This window comes from Lycorma delicatula, chromosome 4 (assembly GCF_047948215.1).
Source record: "Lycorma delicatula isolate Av1 chromosome 4, ASM4794821v1, whole genome shotgun sequence".
Classification (NCBI taxonomy): Eukaryota; Metazoa; Arthropoda; class Insecta; order Hemiptera; family Fulgoridae; genus Lycorma; species Lycorma delicatula.
In genome coordinates, this window is record NC_134458.1 from 197,663,075 (window position 1) to 197,680,783 (window position 17,709).

At 32.1% G+C, this 17,709-nt stretch overlaps 1 protein-coding gene across 13 annotated transcripts in view; it reads left to right on the top strand.

Annotated features, from left to right (window-relative positions):
- Window positions 1-770: 770 nt before the first annotated feature.
- Window positions 771-17,709, top strand: part of LOC142324199 (ketosamine-3-kinase-like) — a 72,367-nt gene continuing 55,428 nt past the window's right edge. For all 13 annotated transcript variants that reach the window (XM_075364971.1, XM_075364962.1, XM_075364963.1 and 10 more), the window contains exons 1-5: window positions 771-1,104; window positions 1,641-1,982; window positions 4,713-4,766; window positions 13,895-14,036; window positions 15,921-16,095. In XM_075364971.1, the coding sequence (XP_075221086.1) occupies window positions 922-1,104; window positions 1,641-1,982; window positions 4,713-4,766; window positions 13,895-14,036; window positions 15,921-16,095 (896 nt within the window). In that variant the 5' untranslated portion in view covers window positions 771-921. The remainder of the gene's footprint in view (window positions 1,105-1,640; window positions 1,983-4,712; window positions 4,767-13,894; window positions 14,037-15,920; window positions 16,096-17,709) is intronic.

Consider the following 17,709-nt stretch of genomic DNA (forward strand, 5'->3'; position numbering starts at 1 on the left):
TTTAATAATAAATTCATAAGGTAACAATCAGTAATTTATAAAAAAAAAAAACAGAATATTCTAACAAAACATAGTGATATCCAAAAAAAAAATACAATGAATTGTAAACCGTACGGTAAGTCTCGCAGATATCATTTCTTCCGTTGAAAAAACGAAGATTTTAGAAATTATATCTGTGAGACTGTTACCGTACGTTTTACAGTTACATTGTATTTTTTTTTGATTGAATTTGCTATTGAGAATTTTAAATTATGATTAAATTTCAGAAAATATTACTTATTACGCTTTTCTGCCATGACAACTAATAATACTTTTCGTAATTTTAGGATATTATGGCTTCTCTAAAAAGGGTCTTTTACGTTAAAATCAGACACCGGGAATACATTCGTGTTTGTTATAATGTAAAAGCTTATGAAAACAAGCAAAATATCTAAATTAAAAGATTATTGTAAAATTATGTTTTAATTCGCAGTGAAGTCGATCTATGTATTTTGTTATCATAGTGTTGTATGTTTGAAATTGCCACTTTATGATGGTGTACTGATCAATTACTGTTAAAAATGCAGGTGAATAAAGTATTACTCTGTCACTGGAGAATAAAATAACAACAGACCTGCGGAGTCCTCTGGTTCTCTTATGGGTAACAATTAAATTTAATTGCAAATAACTCTTTATTATACTAAAATATTTACTATTACACATAATTGTGGCAGTGGCTGATATCTTGTGCTGCCATCTGATGTTGCTTTAAGTTACTACATTTGGAGTTTTTTTCTAAATTGTAGTTTGCTATACAGCGCTAATTACTCTGTGTAATTGTGTAGGTGATAATGTTATTTATGAGATTAAGTGATTAGTTGTATATTTGAGTATTTACGTACTAACATTCCATAAAGTCCACATATATAGAAAGCAAACGTGATGAAATCGCATTCACCGTGTATTGGCGAACCTAACCTACGAATGGAAGAAGCACTGAAAACTGCTCTCGGTACAAAAACTTTAAATAGAACTGGTCACAGCGGTGGAGGTTGTATTAATCAAGGCGAAGCATATATTACTGACAATGGGACTGTTTTTGTTAAAAGAAATAAAAAGTCAAAGGTAATTCTATTTTATCATTCTTATTACTCATTTATATTTGCTATTTTTTTTTTGCAAATTTATAACTTTACTTATTGGAAGAGAATAGATTATACATTTTTGGAGATTGACTAAATTATCGCTGTGATGATTTTGGTATTTAAGTAAAACTAGTAATTCATTTTTAAATATCTTGCATGTCTGACCCCCTCTTTATATGCTTGTAATAATTTGTCTTACTTTTATGCCATCGGAAAAAAATCTTTGCGGAGCTAATGCCAAAATTGCACTTGTTAAGGTTCAAAACATTGAATAATTTTTTTAAAACAATGGCTGAACCTTCCTTTATTGGTTATGTAATCTTGAAGTTGTTTAATTTTCCCAACAATTCGTAGTTTTATTCGCCCCAAATGTGTATTATCATATATATTAAATTGCATTTTGAAGAATTCAGTTTGTTTATCATTATGGTCAATACCCATTTTGCCATCCAAATTTCTTTTAGAATACTTTTAAGAAACAATTTGTAGCCTAATATACCATTTTATTTTGTCCAGGCGAGATTAATGTTTGATGGTGAATATGCAGGATTAAAAGCAATTGCAGCTACAAAAACAGTTACTGTACCAAAACCTATAATTGTACTAGATAATCCAGATGGAGGAGCTTGTTTAGTAATGGAATATTTGGAAATGAAAGGATTACGAAGATGGTCAGCCAAATTAGGTGAAGAAATGGCAAAATTACATTTACATAATGAGAGTTTAAAAAATAAACCACCACATAAAGATAAGGATGCTGATAATCCTCCTTTGGAATATGTAACACAGTTTGGGTTTCATACTACGACATGCTGTGGCTATATTCCTCAAGAGAATGCATGGTGTGATGATTGGGTGGTATGTAAATATACATTTTTTGTTTCGTATTATTTTATTAATGTATTTAGATACATTAGTGTTTTATTTTGTGTTCCATAGACAAGTTAAAGACCAAACTTAAGAAGTTATATAATACATTATATAAAAATAAGTTTAAAAAATAATATATATTAGAAATAATGATATTGTTGTATTATATTATTTAAATGTTCATACATTAAGCATCATAATTGTAACAGCAACATTGTTATTCTCAGAGAAAGCAACTCTGTCTGATGCGTCTTATATCTTAAGTACTGTACATACATCACAGCCAGAAAAAAGACTGGGATAATAGTGTAACGTAATAGATTGAATTTCTGCATTGAAATAATGCATCATTATACACTGCTTTAACTCATTTTTTAAATCATCTTTTTAATAGTAGTGTACTGTTAAATAAATTAATGAAATGTACTAAACACTTTACATAATATGACTACTTATTGTCATAAACTACAACTAAAAAGAAAATACACATCAGGAGTTATTTAATGCATTTGGGCTTTTATGTAAAACCATGCTAGAGCTTTTCAGTAGATTAATGGTAACTTGAAATATGAGAATATAAAGTAGAAAATATCCAAAGAGAGAACTAGATTTTTGACGTTTTATTATTGTGTTTCAATAAATATAAATCATATAATATATAAATCAATATTTTTAAGATACTTAAAGTAGGTTAATATTATTAGGTGTTATACCACTTATTATAGAAACTAAAAGAAATCAGTGGTGGGTAATCTTTGGTTAAATTTTATAGGGGTTGTAGTTGTATGTCGGTAACCTTGATAATATTATAAACTAATCTGCTGTACAATGTGTATTCAATGCTTGTAACCACACAATCTGTCATCGTTGAATTGTATCACAATAATTACTCTTATTTATGTATAACTGTAATGCAATTAATAATAAAAAATATCATATGTTAACTGAAGCTGTGATAAAAGAGGGTGTTTGTCTACAACATTAAATTTTATCTTCTTTCTAGCTGGTTATTACATTATTCCTGAAGCATTCCAAGATCAGGATCCAGAGATTTACAATTTCTATAAAATATTGTAAGTGAGCGATACTGGAAACTGGAATAGTTCACACGTCACATTAAAAATGTTGTTTCAATTTAAGAACAAGTATTCCATGTCATATGTAAGGAATAATATAGTTTACCATTACCATTTCACCGAGTCTAATATATCAATGCATATTGTCACTCCAAGCCCACGAAAGTGCGGGTGATATTCAGCCCTACAAGCAACTCCTATGCTTTTTACATCATTGGGATCTGACATGTAGTGAACATTATGGATAGAAATCAATTTAGGTTGGTGTTGCTTGTATCTCAGATACTTCTTATGTATTTCAGCTATTAAGCCTCACACAAACTAAATGGTAATTACTGGCCGATGTTTCTGGGCAATAGTTTCACATGTTTTGACACAAGGAAATGATCACTCGTATTGCCAGTAGATAAGGATCAAATGATGTTGCTTTTAGCTGTGCATCCCACCTTGTGGAAAACATCAGTTTGGACATGTTGATTAACAAAAACAATTGTGTGTTCGATCTCTAAGTCTAATGTGTGGATGTTTTGGAATAAGTTAGTTCTTATTAATCGATGCAAAAAAATATGTTAATTATACTATATAAACTAGATTCCTTTTATGTATCTAGTTCATAAAAATAGTAAAAGTTTTAAATTTATACAGAATAAAAAGATAAGTATAAATAAGTATAAGTATAAGATAAGTATAAGTATAAATTATGTTATGTGTATTTATTGTGTAGTTCAAATAAAATAACATCAGTGTGCAAGACATTGTCAATTCCATGCAGATTTGTATTGCCAGTCTCTCTTGTCATTCAGTATTAGAAGTGTGTAGTCAGTTGCATTGATTGTTGAGTGGAAATTCATATGTCTTCACAATTTTTAGAACAATTAGTTCAAGGAGTTCTTCAAAACCAATTTATTCATCATTAAGCAGTAATTATTTTATTAAATTGTCTCATAAACTTCTCTATTACTTAAAAAAAATTCCTTCACTGCCTTTTCCATTTGAGCCCTAGCTTGTTTAAGTATCAGAGACTACACCAGCCATGAGTGGTTCTGTAGTGAGCGGGAGACTGAGCTAGAGATGTTCTTGGTGTAGATTTAAACCATCGGTGTTGCTGTTTGTGTGGATACAAGCTGTTATAACTCCATCAAGTGGTGTTAAAACTGTGGGATACATTTGTTGGCAATTGTTGGTTTGATCTGTACAGAATTTTAGAAGGCTGACAGTTAAAGAAAAAAATTAAAATAGTCATTTATGCTGAGAAACAGAGCATTATATAAACTACCTATTCTTAGTAGGGGATTTTATTGCTAAATTGATTTATACAAAGGAAAATAATTGTACAGCTTGGATAAAATATAATAAAATTTAGCAGTGCAGAACTTTTAGTCAGTCTTGATATACATTCATGTTTTAACTGGAAATAGTATAATGGCCAAGTCAGTTCATACCTTTAAAATAAAAGAAAACCAGCATTCCTATCTAGTTAACAGGAGCAAGTAGAAAATTAGCTTATTAGCTATTTGCTTGTCCCTGTGTAAGAGGATCACATTAATATGTGTTCTCAATCATGTTATCAATATATGTTAAATGAAACCTTAATTGTACAGTTATATTTTCAATTTTTTGTGTAATGATTTCTTTTTTTCAGTCTTTCTTTGCCAGAAATCGCCTGGATTATCAATTCAGACTTCTTGGAAAGGAGGTGAGCATTTTTTGTTGCTGATAAAATTTTATAGTAGTGGGAAAATTTTTAAATAAAAATTAAGTTAAAATTTTGATGATATATTTGCTTATTATTAATAGTAAAATAAAAAAAAATATTTGTTATACTAACAATAAAACAAATTACTAAATAATTCACTCCAAAGAAGGCACATTCACCAAAAATAAAATTAAGGATAATCCTCATGCTCAACAAAATAATTTAACTGAAGCTAAAGGAGAAGCCATTCACGCTAAATTGTAAAAAGTAGATTGTAATTATACTTCTCATTTACTGACTGGAAAGTGCTGATCTACTGGACTGGCTAAACAGATACAGTTTCATAGAAATGGAACTAGAGTACACGTTTAAATATAAACCAATTTTTTAATTTTATGTTTTGTTAAAGGCTTTATGTTGATGAAGTTTTTTTGCTGACAGTCAAACACACAAGCACATAGAATGTTTATCAATATTAAATTGTTATTTAACACTATGTTTATGCATTTTACAGCTATATTATTTCAAATATGTATTATGTATAATATACAGTCAAATCTCTCTATAACAGATTCGAAGGAACCCAGAATGTTCACCACTGTAAACAGATTTCCTTTATAGAGGGAGGGGAATAAAAATACAGATTTGCAGGTTTTGAAGCCAGAAGTGATGTTATTTGAGCCACTTAATGTCATACCTAACCGTAGCAACTATAAAATTCTATTTCTTAATTTAATTTTACTCACAGTTTTTTTAGACTATATTATAGTACTGTACTTTCATAACAATTAAAAAAAATGTGAACTCATTTACCTTTAAAACAGGTTCCAAGAATATAGTTATTCACAAACATTTAACACTTTTGTATATACATTAACACACTACAAAAATATCAAAGAAGTAAAAAATGGAAAATGAAACTTGTATTATTTTATTCATATATCTAAGAACATTTGAAATATATACAAATTATGAAAAAATCCAGTCCCTTATAATTTTTAAAGTTTTAATGAATATTTATTCCTGTTTAAAGAAACTTGTAATTTTTAATTGTTTACATTTCAATTGTAATAACATGCCTTCTATGTTTTACATAAACATCTTTTCTACAAGTGATTGCAGCAATTTAAATTGTTTTAGCCACTTGGTTAACAGAATATTGTTTTCTAAATCACAGCTAGGATTATTCTTTTCTGTGTGTATAATGAAGCCTGCATGACAGAACACATTTTTTATTGTTGCTTGAGTCACAAAACCTAAACCGACAACGATTGTTAACGTTTATATGCCTACAAGCGTCCATGATGATGAGGTAGAGTGTGTATACAAAGAGATTGATGAAGCAATTAAACACGTAAAAGGAGATGAAAATTTAATAATGGTTGGAGATTGGAATGCAAGGATTGGAAAAGGCAAGGAAGGAAATATAGTCGGTGAATATGGGCTGGGCAAAAGGAATGAAAGAGGGGACCGACTTATAGAGTTTTGCACGAAGTATAATTTAGTAATTGCCAACACCCAATTTAAAAATCATAATAGAAGAATATACACTTGGAAAAAGGCAGGCGATACTGCAAGGTATCAGATAGATTATATCATGGTTAAGCAAAGATTTAGAAATCAACTCGTTGACTACAAAACTTACCCTGGAGCAGACATTGATAGCGACCATAATTTGGTGATAATGAAATGTAGATTGGGGTTTAAAAACCTGAAGAAAAGGTGTCAGATAAATCGGTGGAATTTAGAGAAGCTTGAGGAAGAGGAGGTAAAGAAGATTTTTTGGGAGGACATCGCAAGAGGTCTGAGTAAAAAAAGATAAGGTAGAAAATGTAGAAGAAGAATGGGAGAATGTTAAAAAGGAAATTCTTAAATCAGCAGAAGCAAACTATGGTGGAATAAAGAGAACTGGTAGAAAACCTCAGGTTTCAGACGATATATTGCAGCTGATGGATGAACGTAGAAAATATAAGAATGCTAGTGATGAAGAAAGTAAAAGGAACTATCGGCAATTAAGAAATGCTATAAACAGGAAGTGCAAACTGGCGAAAGAAGAGTGGATTAAAGAAAAGTGTTCAGAAGTAGAAAGAGAAATGAACATTGGTAAAATAGACGGAGCATACAAGAAAGTTAAGGAAAATTTTGGGGTACATAAATTAAAATTTAATAATGTGTTAAACAAAGATGGTACACCAATATATAATACGAAAGGTAAAGTCGATATATGGGTGGAGTATATAGAAGAGTTATACGGAGGAAATGAATTAGAAAATGGTGTTATAGAGGAAGAAGAGGAAGGAGGAGGATGAAATGGGAGAAACAATAGTGAGATCTGAATTTAAGAGAGCACAAAAAGATTTAAATGGCAGAAAGGCTCCTGGAATAGACGGAATCCCTGTATAATTACTGCGCAGTGCAGGTGAGGAAGCGATTGATAGATTATACAAACTGGTGTGTAATATTTATGAAAAAGGGGAATTTCCATCAGACTTCAAAAAGAGTGTTATAGTCATGATACCAAAGAAAGCAGGGGCAGATAAATGTGAAGAATACAGAACAGTTAGTTTAACTAGTCACGCATCAAAAATCTTAACTAGAATTCTATACAGAAGAATTGAGAGGAGAGTGGAAGAAGTGTTAGGAGAAGACCAATTTGGTTTCAGGAAAAGTATAGGGACAAGGGAAGCAATTTTAGGCCTCAGCTTAATAGTAGAAGGAAGATTAAAGAAAAACAAACCAACATACTTGGCGTTTATAGACCTAGAAAAGGCATTCGATAACGTAGACTGGAATAAAATGTTCAGCATTTAAAAAAAATTAGGGTTCAAATACAGAGATAGAAGAACAATTGCTAACATATACAGGAACCAAACAGCAACAGTAACAATTGAAGAACATAAAAAAGAAGCCGTAATAAGAAAGGGAGTCTGACAAGGATGTTCCCTATCTCCGTTACTTTTTAATCTTTACATGGAACTAGCAGTTAATGATGTTAAAGAACAATTTAGATTCGGAGTAACAGTACAAGGTGAACAGATAAAGATGCTACGATTTGCTGATGATATAGTAATTTTAGCCGAGAGTAAAAAGGATTTAGAAGAAACAATGAACGGCATAGATGAAGTCCTACGCAAGAACTATCGCATGAAAATAAACAAGAACAAAACAAAAGTCATGAAATGTAGTAGAAATAACAAAGATGGACCGCTGAATGTGAAAATAGGAGGAGAAAAGATTATGGAGGTAGAAGAATTTTGTTATTCAGGAAGTAGAATTACTAAAGATGGACAAAGCAGGAGCGATATAAAATGCTGAATAGCACAAGCTAAACGAGCCTTCAGTGAAATATAATTTGTTTACATCAAAAATTAATTTAAATGTCAGGAAAAGATTTTTGAAAGTATATCTTTGGAGTGTCGCTTTATATGGAAGTGAAACTTGGACGATCGGAGTATCTGAGAAGAAAAGATTAGAAGCTTTTGAAATGCGGTGCTATAGGAGAATGTTAAAAATCAGATGGGTGGATAAAGTGACAAATGAAGAGGTATTGCGGCAAATAGATGAAGAAAGAAGCATTTGGAAAAATATAGTTAAAAGAAGAGACAGACTTATAGGCCACATACTAAGGCATCCTGGAATAGTCCCTTTGATATTGGAAGGACAGGTAGAAGGAAAAAATTGTGTAGGCAGGCCACGTTTGGAATATGTAAAACAAATTGTTAGGGATGTAGGATGTAGAGGGTATACTGAAATGAAACGACTAGCACTAGATAGGGAATCTTGGACAGCTGCATCAAACCAGTCAAATGACTGAAAACAAAAAAAAAAAAGCTTGAGTCACATTTTTTGACTTTTTTTGCAGGAGATATACTGAATGATACAGATTGAATTTTTATTTGTTTTGTACAGAGTCCTTTTTTCAATAAGCCTGCATAACATTTTCTTTTTGTAGTAACCTTCAAGACTTTTAATAACTCCCTGGTCCGTTGAAGGTCACTTGTATTAGCTGGTAAAATTGAGTTTTCAATTTTTTACTTCCTTAACATCAATATGAGCAGTATAATTATATATAAGCAATAAAAGTTTTATGATTGTTTTTAATTAAATATTTTTCCCCACAAACGAATTTCCTCTTCAAAAGGTTTAGCAGCCATCTGTTTACTATTGCAGCTGTTTTACTATTCTGATGCTTCAGGTAATGTTTTTATATTTTTAAAGCATCTGTGTTTTACTGATTTTCCAGTAACTAACAAAGGACATTTCTCAGTCTCTGTTGCATTTACAGAAACAAAAATGGTGATTCATTCTTTTGAAAGTTTTCCCCCTACTATTTTTTCTCCTTTAAATTTTAATGTCTTATCAGGTACACTTTAAAAAAAATTCCTGCGTTAGCAGCATTGAATATGTCTTCTTCCTTGTAACCATTACATATTTTAGGCCACAGTTTTTAGCCAGTAATTTGTAGAATTCAAATCAACATCTTTTGCTTTTCCGCTAATTTTAACAAAAGAAATGTGTTGTTGCTTATTTTTTTCTAGTCGACTATCAAAAGTTTTGTTGCTTAACGTTTGGCATGGGTTCGTAACAGGGGTCTGTTTACTGGAAACTTTGTTTTTTTTTAAAACACTAGGAAACAGCTTGATCAATTTGTGCCTACTGATTTTTTCTTTTTTTTGGAGGTGGAGGAACCCCATTTACAGGCACAAGGCAATATCGGGCTCACTAACAGGTTCTGTAAGATGTTATTAAATGTGTATGTGTTCCTGCACACTACTGACTAAACTTCCACCCCTCCTGAAAATCGCTTGTGTGCATTACTTCAGGAAAAGGGAAACACCCCACACACAATCGGTCACTGCAAGCACCAAAGAGAATATCCAAACAAATATGCACACACCATGAAACAAAACTCAAAAGTCACACATAGACAACAAATTAAGCCAAAAAGATCAACAACCATGCACAAAAACACCAAACATGCCAACAGATCAAGGAACAACCAAAACACATCACACAGACAAAACTCACAAAACACAATAAAGCTACAAGAAACGCCCAACAATACTGTCAGAACACAGTACTTACCAAATGGAGGCTATCTTTCTTCAATGTAACAGCGAGAGACGCCATTGAGCACCATGAACAGAGTGTACAGCTTCTTCACACCAAGGCGACATCCAACTGCTCAGGAGACCCCCAAGGAGCTCAGCCACGAGCCTGTCCAACTCGGTACCCTCCGATGTCTCCTTTCGTTATGAGACTCCTCTGCACTATATAGTTTCACCATCACCTTCCTACTGAAATCTTCCACAGCTCTCCAGCTCTTCTCACCTTCCAACAGTATCCCTTGCGTTTCATTCGGCATGAACATACGGTCACGACCCAGCATGTCTAACATTTCCAAGCAATTCTGCGTGAAACGTGGGCACCAGAAATATATGTGCTCTGGGGTCTCTTTCTTGCACTCTGGGCGAATGTCCGAGTGGTCCAAGTTAAACCTATAGATATGATTACAGCTACCATGGCCTACCAGGAACTGCATAAGACTGTATCCTAGCGAGCCATGGACCCTCTTACACCACCGCTTCAAATCACTATCAAGTGATGTGTCCACCAACCCTTCACGTTTTGGTCCCATCTCTCTTGCCACAATTCCATGAGCTCATCTGTTATTGTCTTAATTGCCAATTTCCTGTCTGCAGGCTGCAAATCCCCCAACTCGCTTATTCTCTTCTGTTGCAGCAATACCAAGTGTTATTGGCATACATCTGGCCAGCACTTCTGCCGCTGCTATCAATACTGTTCTATACACTGATATAGTTCTCAAACAGTACCTCCTGTGGAAGGACTCCAGTTTCCCTCTGTATTTATGGTATCTAGCTCCTGACTAACTCCTGACCACAACTTGGTTCCATATAGGAGAGAGGAATAAGCAACTTCGACCAGTACCTCCTTCTCTGTTGCTGAGGTCCACCTGTATTTGGCAGAAGGCCCACAATCAGCTGCAGCACCCTATCAGCCTTATCACTTGCCTGAATGGCATGAACTCCAAAAAAGGAGTCTGGATTCTATCCAGACTCCAAGATACTTAATAGCAGGTCTCATAGTAATCTTCTTATCCTCTAGTGTAAGTGTCAAAGTAGCCCTTCTTTTAGCAGTGGTGATTACCACTACCTCAGTTTTCTCTGGTACTAGCTCCAGCCCAGCATCTTCCATCCATGCCCTAATTGCCAAATAAGAGCCGTGTATCTTAGCGACAGCCTCCCTACATCTGAGGGAGGCTGTCAATCACCATTTCATCAGCATATCCATAAAGCGTAACTCCCAGGGAAGGGCAACTCGGAACACACATCAAATGCCAGGTTCCAGAGGGTCAGTCCAAGGACCAACCCCTGTGGCACTCCCCTATCAAGACCATGTTCGACCAGTCCATTCTGGATCTGGCATACCATCTTACATCCTGTAAGGTACGACCAGACTATCCTATACAGATACTCTGGGATACCATGAGTCTCCAAGGAGCGCATAATGATAATGTGAGGAATGCTATTAAATGCATTCCTCACATCCAGCGTCACCAGAACACACATCCTGCTGCCACCACCACTTTTAATAATCCTCTCCACTCTCCAGTCACAGCATCCAGGGCGGACCTTCCCCTGCGAAAGCCAAATTGGCCCGCATATTGTGCCTACTGATGAGCTCGCTAACTAAAGTTAATCTTCCGACAAGCATCGACTTGTTTAACACCTTTCTCTAATTCAAAAATTACTTCATTTTTTCTTAGAAAGATAAGAATTTTATGCTTAGACAACACGGTGGAAAAAAATAAACTGTAAATGATTACATTTTTTTCATCAGCTATAAACTGTAAAGATGGTTACATTAATATAACAGAAAATACTACCTGCAAACTAATATTGCACAGAAATCTAAATATATGCTAATGTTTTAAACAAATGAACAACTGGCCAGACCTGACCCCTTGACAAGTCGTGATATGATTATGTTTTTCCTGGAAAAAGTAAGAATGACAGGAAGTGATAGTACACTGATTACCCAATCTCTGCAGTAAAATACTGAGAATCTAGCCCTATGTACTGTACTGCTGCATTCAGTAATTCAGCAGGCTTACTGCCTGCCATGGCTCAGCTCTTAACTCTCTGTCTCTCTTCTCAAGATAAAAGTCAACCCTTTTAACAGCCTGTCCCTACATTATACAGTTGTAAACATTTATGAATACAGTACTTTATTTTTGTGCAAAAACATTAGGCAGCTTGACACAACAGGCAGTCACATTAAAACCATTATAAAGAGATTACTAGGATTTCGTTTGCTGTAATAAAGAGATAAAAATACTATACCTTAGTATAGTGTCTTACATTCAGGGATGTAAAACATCTGTTAATTATTGTAACAACATTTAACTCTATTACTAGTTAATAATTCACTTTGAAATAAAAACCAATGTTGCTAAATATATGAATTAAATAAGTCATAAAATTATTTCCAAATATAAAATAATTATTTTTAATTAAATATACTTATTTTTGATTTTAAATTCACATAAATTAATGCTCTTTAACAATTTAATTTTTGTTATAACCTGTGTAATATTATATGTTTAATGTACTGAAGGTTGTGGTTTGTGAGGGACATTCAGGTATTAAAGTAACAAGTGTGTTTCCTGAGATCAGTGCTCTTAGCATTGCTGCTATTCTGTAATAATAAAGGTGAAATTTCTTTATTATTAATTATGATAGTATAATAAATTGCAGGATACATAACGTCATTTTTTTTCTCAGTCTCATTTTCATATGAAGTTTTGTTTGTTCCCAGTAACCTCAAAAACTATTTAACTATTACAAAATTTTAACTGTGTCTTCTTATGTCCCCCAAGATGTTTACCATACGTTAAACTTCACCATTCTCACTACTATATAAACTATAAATAAATAACCTATAACTTCTTTTGCTAAATTTAATGTCATTCTCATTGTCTAATCTAGCATTGACTTGTGAGAACTCTTCGTCATGCAAATAAAGTAGCATTCTGTAGATTTTTAATACTGAACTAAGAAGTTCCATCTAGGTAAGTCATACATATGATTGGCATAATACGACTTTCAGTGTAGTGTTTATATTTTCATAACTAGTCAGGTTACAGATACAAAGAAGAACTTCTTGGGCTTCTAGAATTTATAATTATAGACAACAAGAATCTATGCCAAAGTGTTCTCAAAGACTTAAAGTGCAATCTCTACTCTCGGCTCAAAATCAAATACAACTTTCGAGAACTAAGTTGGGTTGCAAATCAAATCAGCTTTTGATTATCATCCTGAAATTGAGCATCTGAATTTGAAAGATATTCAGATAGATAACATGAATGAAATATTTAACCATTGCAATACAAAAAAATGAATGATGAAACTCCTGGACTTGGCTGTGTAGTTGCTTGTAGTTCTTGAACAACTTCAATATCCTCCTGATTTCATTAAGAGTTTGATTTTGGTAACTCCTTTTATCTAAATGTTATTTAGATAGTTGTAGTCAGTACAGTACCTTACTTCAAATAACATCATTTGCAGCTAAAGAGATTTGAGAAGGGAAGTTGTGAATAGTGATAACTGTGAGAGCAACAACCCACACATAATTACTAGAAAACTATTTCCAGTTTTTTTAAGTTCTATATACATATAGCATGGGCAAAGCTGCTGTGGGGGATGCTAGTGAGGATATAATTTGCTTTTTTGTTATGATGTCATATTACAAAAAAAAAATTAAGTATGATATGAACTGAGTTGGCTAAAATTAGTTCCTTCCATTATTATACTTAAATATGAAAACTTATTCTTGTTTTGTGTACTTAAAACACCATTACTCTCAATCCAGATAAAAAAATGAAAACACAACTGTTGAATAGTAATTATAACAGGTGATTTATATCTGTGTAAAACCAAATTTTACACCTGTTATAGTATTATTTACATTTGAATTTGCATGCAGGTGAAACTTAACTTTTTGTTTGTTGTATGTATATATATATAAAATTTAATTAACATTAAATATCTATTAAATATGTTATTTTATTTTATCTTTTATTTATTATTTTATATATATATATATAGAAAGGTGATAGAGAAGCAAATGAGTTATGGTCAAGACTTCAGTTGGTCTTACCAAGATTTTTTAAGGATATTGAAATTAAGCCATCTCTTCTTCATGGAGATTTATGGGGTGGAAATTCGGCTGAAATTAAAGAAAGTCCAGGTAAATTTAGAACAATCTTTTTGAACATTTGTATTCTGTTCTTCAATTGAATGAAGGTTAATTAGCTGTGTGAACAGTTACTCTATTTTTTTATCCAAAAATTGTATTAAGAAGCTGTAATAATTCTGAGAAGTCAGTAATAATTTCTTAATAAAGCTCAGATTATTGTCTGAGAAATGAGTAGGACTGATAATATCTTAGGTAAAACGTTTACGAATGACTGCTTAGTGACACACATTCAAACTGTCTGTCTTGCAATAAAACCTGTTGAAATAAAGTAGAAAATCTAATCAATTAGTGTTCACAGTTGCCCAGATGAATTCAGTGCTACTGCAGTAGAAATTTTAATTTAGAATACAAATTAAAACCGACTTCAGAAATCTTCTTAGAAAGGTATAAAATAATACTATTCACTTTAAATTTTGATGTTTTGAAGTGAGCAACAGATTAAAAATAACAATTAACAACAGTAACCTTTTATTTTATTCTGATTTCAGAAAGTGAAATTTAAAGAATTAATTATTTTTAAATTTTAGTCTTTTTTATTCTTATCTCTATTTAAAATATTGAAAAACCTACAAAAAATGTTTATAAAAAGAACTGTTTACAACAAACACGAAAAGTACAATACTGGATCTTAAAAAGTATGATAGAAAATATAGAGTAATGACATTAAGTGACTGTTATTGAATTGTAGGTTGTCAGAAATCTTGAAATATATATATATAAATTTATTTATAAATAATTTGAAATTCATCATTGTATGGTTGTCTGCATTGAAGCCAGTTCCTTGAACCATGATTTTTTTTCTGGCCTCTCAATTTTTCTCCTACTAATCTTTTAACACTGTTTTAATCAACTCTTTTCCTTCCCACTAGGGTATAACCAGGTAGGCCCAACTAGCTTTTCTATACTGAATTGTTCTCATTAAGCTTCTATTTTTGTTCAATAACTTATTACTGTTTCAATTTTTATTTTGTCTATTTAATCTTGTCTGCACGTACACTTTAAATGCCTCCAGCTTTTCTTTTTACTTTTTTCTTAGTATCCATGTTTCACATTCTTACAGAATAAACACTTTATTAGATGTTTTTTTAAGTCTAACAGTATCTCGCTACATAATAACTATTTCTTTCTGTTAAATGTTTCCATGGCCATTGTTATTCTTGATTTACTATTTTAATCTGTTTTTGTCATGGTTTTGTTAAACATTCATTAGCTTATTTTCTCCTATTCTCATTAGTTTTGTTTTTCTATCTTTTTTTTCTTACAAAATTGTGTCATAACATCTAATTTTAAAATCATTTATTGATTTTCATGGGCCTCATTTTATAAAAAAAAACATATGGCAACTACAAACCATATACAATTCTTTTTTTATGCAGTACTAATCCCTTCAACTTCTAGGAAATAAATATTTTAAATAGTAGAATGACTTTGAATAAATATTATTAGACTATAACTAGGCCAATCCAATACCTAATTGTGATATTACAGTCATTAAAATATATGTTTAGGAATGTACATGAGTCATTTTTCATTTAAAAAATATTTACTCAAGTTATTTGAAAAAAATTACTCTACAACTACTAGAGCAACTTTCTCTACAAAATAAAGAAGAAAAAATCATCAAAAATGGTATGATTATTAATGAATAAATACAACCAAATTTAGAATCATTCATAATCTGTCAAATAAAAGATCTGTTTAAAATTTGAGGTCTGTTTAAAACAAAATTAATGACTTCATTTAGTTTGCAAAACAGAATTATGTAATACAGAAAAGTCCATTACATTTTTATTGATAATTTATCTATTATGTATGAAATTAAATTTTATATGTTTCATTTTGAAGTGCAATAATTTTTTCTTCTGATTTTTGCAGTAATATTTGATCCAGCCACTTTTTATGGTCATCATGAATATGATCTTGCGATAGCAGGTATGTTTGGTGGTTTCAGCAAAAGTTTTTATGATGCTTATCATAAACGAATTCCAAAAGCTCCGGGATTTGAAGCTAGACATAAATTATATACATTGTTTCATTATCTTAATCACTGGTAAGATGTTCTTTTGTTTTTTTCTTTTTTATAAAGTATTTTAATCGTTACCATTGCTAATAATAATTTTATTTATTGTCTGTTGAATACCATAATCATCTTGATGACTTCTTGATAATTTATAATTATTGTCAAAAATAGCACATTTGTTCTCAACAATAACTATGTTCCCATGCTAGGCTTGAATTATGTTTATGTGTTATCTGTCAGGTTTTTGTTATTTATTTACATTGGAAGTTCAATATTGTAAGTACAGTTTTAAATATTAGTAGAATAATTTTTATAGTCATTAGCCAATAAAATTCTGCTAATATTCTTTTAGATATGAAAGCTAAAATAGGGTGATTTTTTTTTTTTTGGAAAGAACAGACCATTATTAATTGTCAGTATACTTATAATAAATGTATGCCTAAATTGATTCCTACAAAAGTTAGACTGCAATTTAGTATTTTATATATATACAAAGGGCACTAGGAAAGTTTAACAATTCAACTTTATTTTTTTTTAATAATTTTTAAAAATAATTTTCTCTACACATTTATACACTTCTCCATCCTTCAAAACCTTGCCATATTTTGTCAGAAATCTGGGCACACTTGTCCCAAGTCCTTAAAAGATCATCATTGCTCATAAAATGCCTCTCTTTCAGTTTGTCCTTCACCTGGGGGAACAGTGCGAAGTCACATGAAGCTAGATCAGGGATATAGGAAGATTGCTCTATCGATTTTATTCCAATACTGACCAAATACTCTGAGCAAACTTTGGAGCATTATCATGGTGAAGAAATCATGTGTCTGTCTGAGTTTGGGCACAGCTTCTTGAGAGCTTTAATAACTTAAGGCAGGCATTCCTTGGTATACCACTTCCCTGTAACTGTCCTGAGTTTCCTTCACAATTCACTCTAAAACTCCAATCACACTAAAAAAATATGGCCATCAATCTCTTCTTCAATGATCTGGGTTTTCGAACAGCTATAGAAGTCTTCTCATCTTCAAACACTCATACTTTATTCTGAGCATTGGTTGGAATATCATAGTACACTCTAGTGTGTCACTTGTCACAATACTTCTTATACTACTCAACACTTCTACTACTTATGGAGATTACCCGTTTTCAAACATCTTATCGCACTATGAAACACAACATGCCATCCGATTGTCAGTCAAGTTATGCGGCACCCAAAGAGAACAATGCTTTCTAACTTTCTAAAATGATCTCACTGAATAGCATGAACTGCTGGTGCATTAGTGCCTAAGGACTCCTCTGTTTGGGCATAGGTCACTTGCCTGTCTGTCTTAGTCATTTTTTGTGCTACAGTATTGATTTCCCTCAGTTTCAGATGAAGATGGTTGACCTGACCTTGGAGCATCCTCAAGGCCGATATTTCCCCTTTCAAATCTTGGTACCATCTAAATATTGTACACTGAGAACAACCCTCTCCAAGCACAGGAGTCATTTCCTTTAAACACTGATCAACACTTAATCTACATGCAAAATTGTAACCCAGAATTGTCTGGTGTTCAGTTTTCAACCTCCATGAAATCACGCTTATCTTTTCACTTACTCAGCTAAAAAGCAAATGACAGTGAGACAATGACTTGAGCGACTACAGTG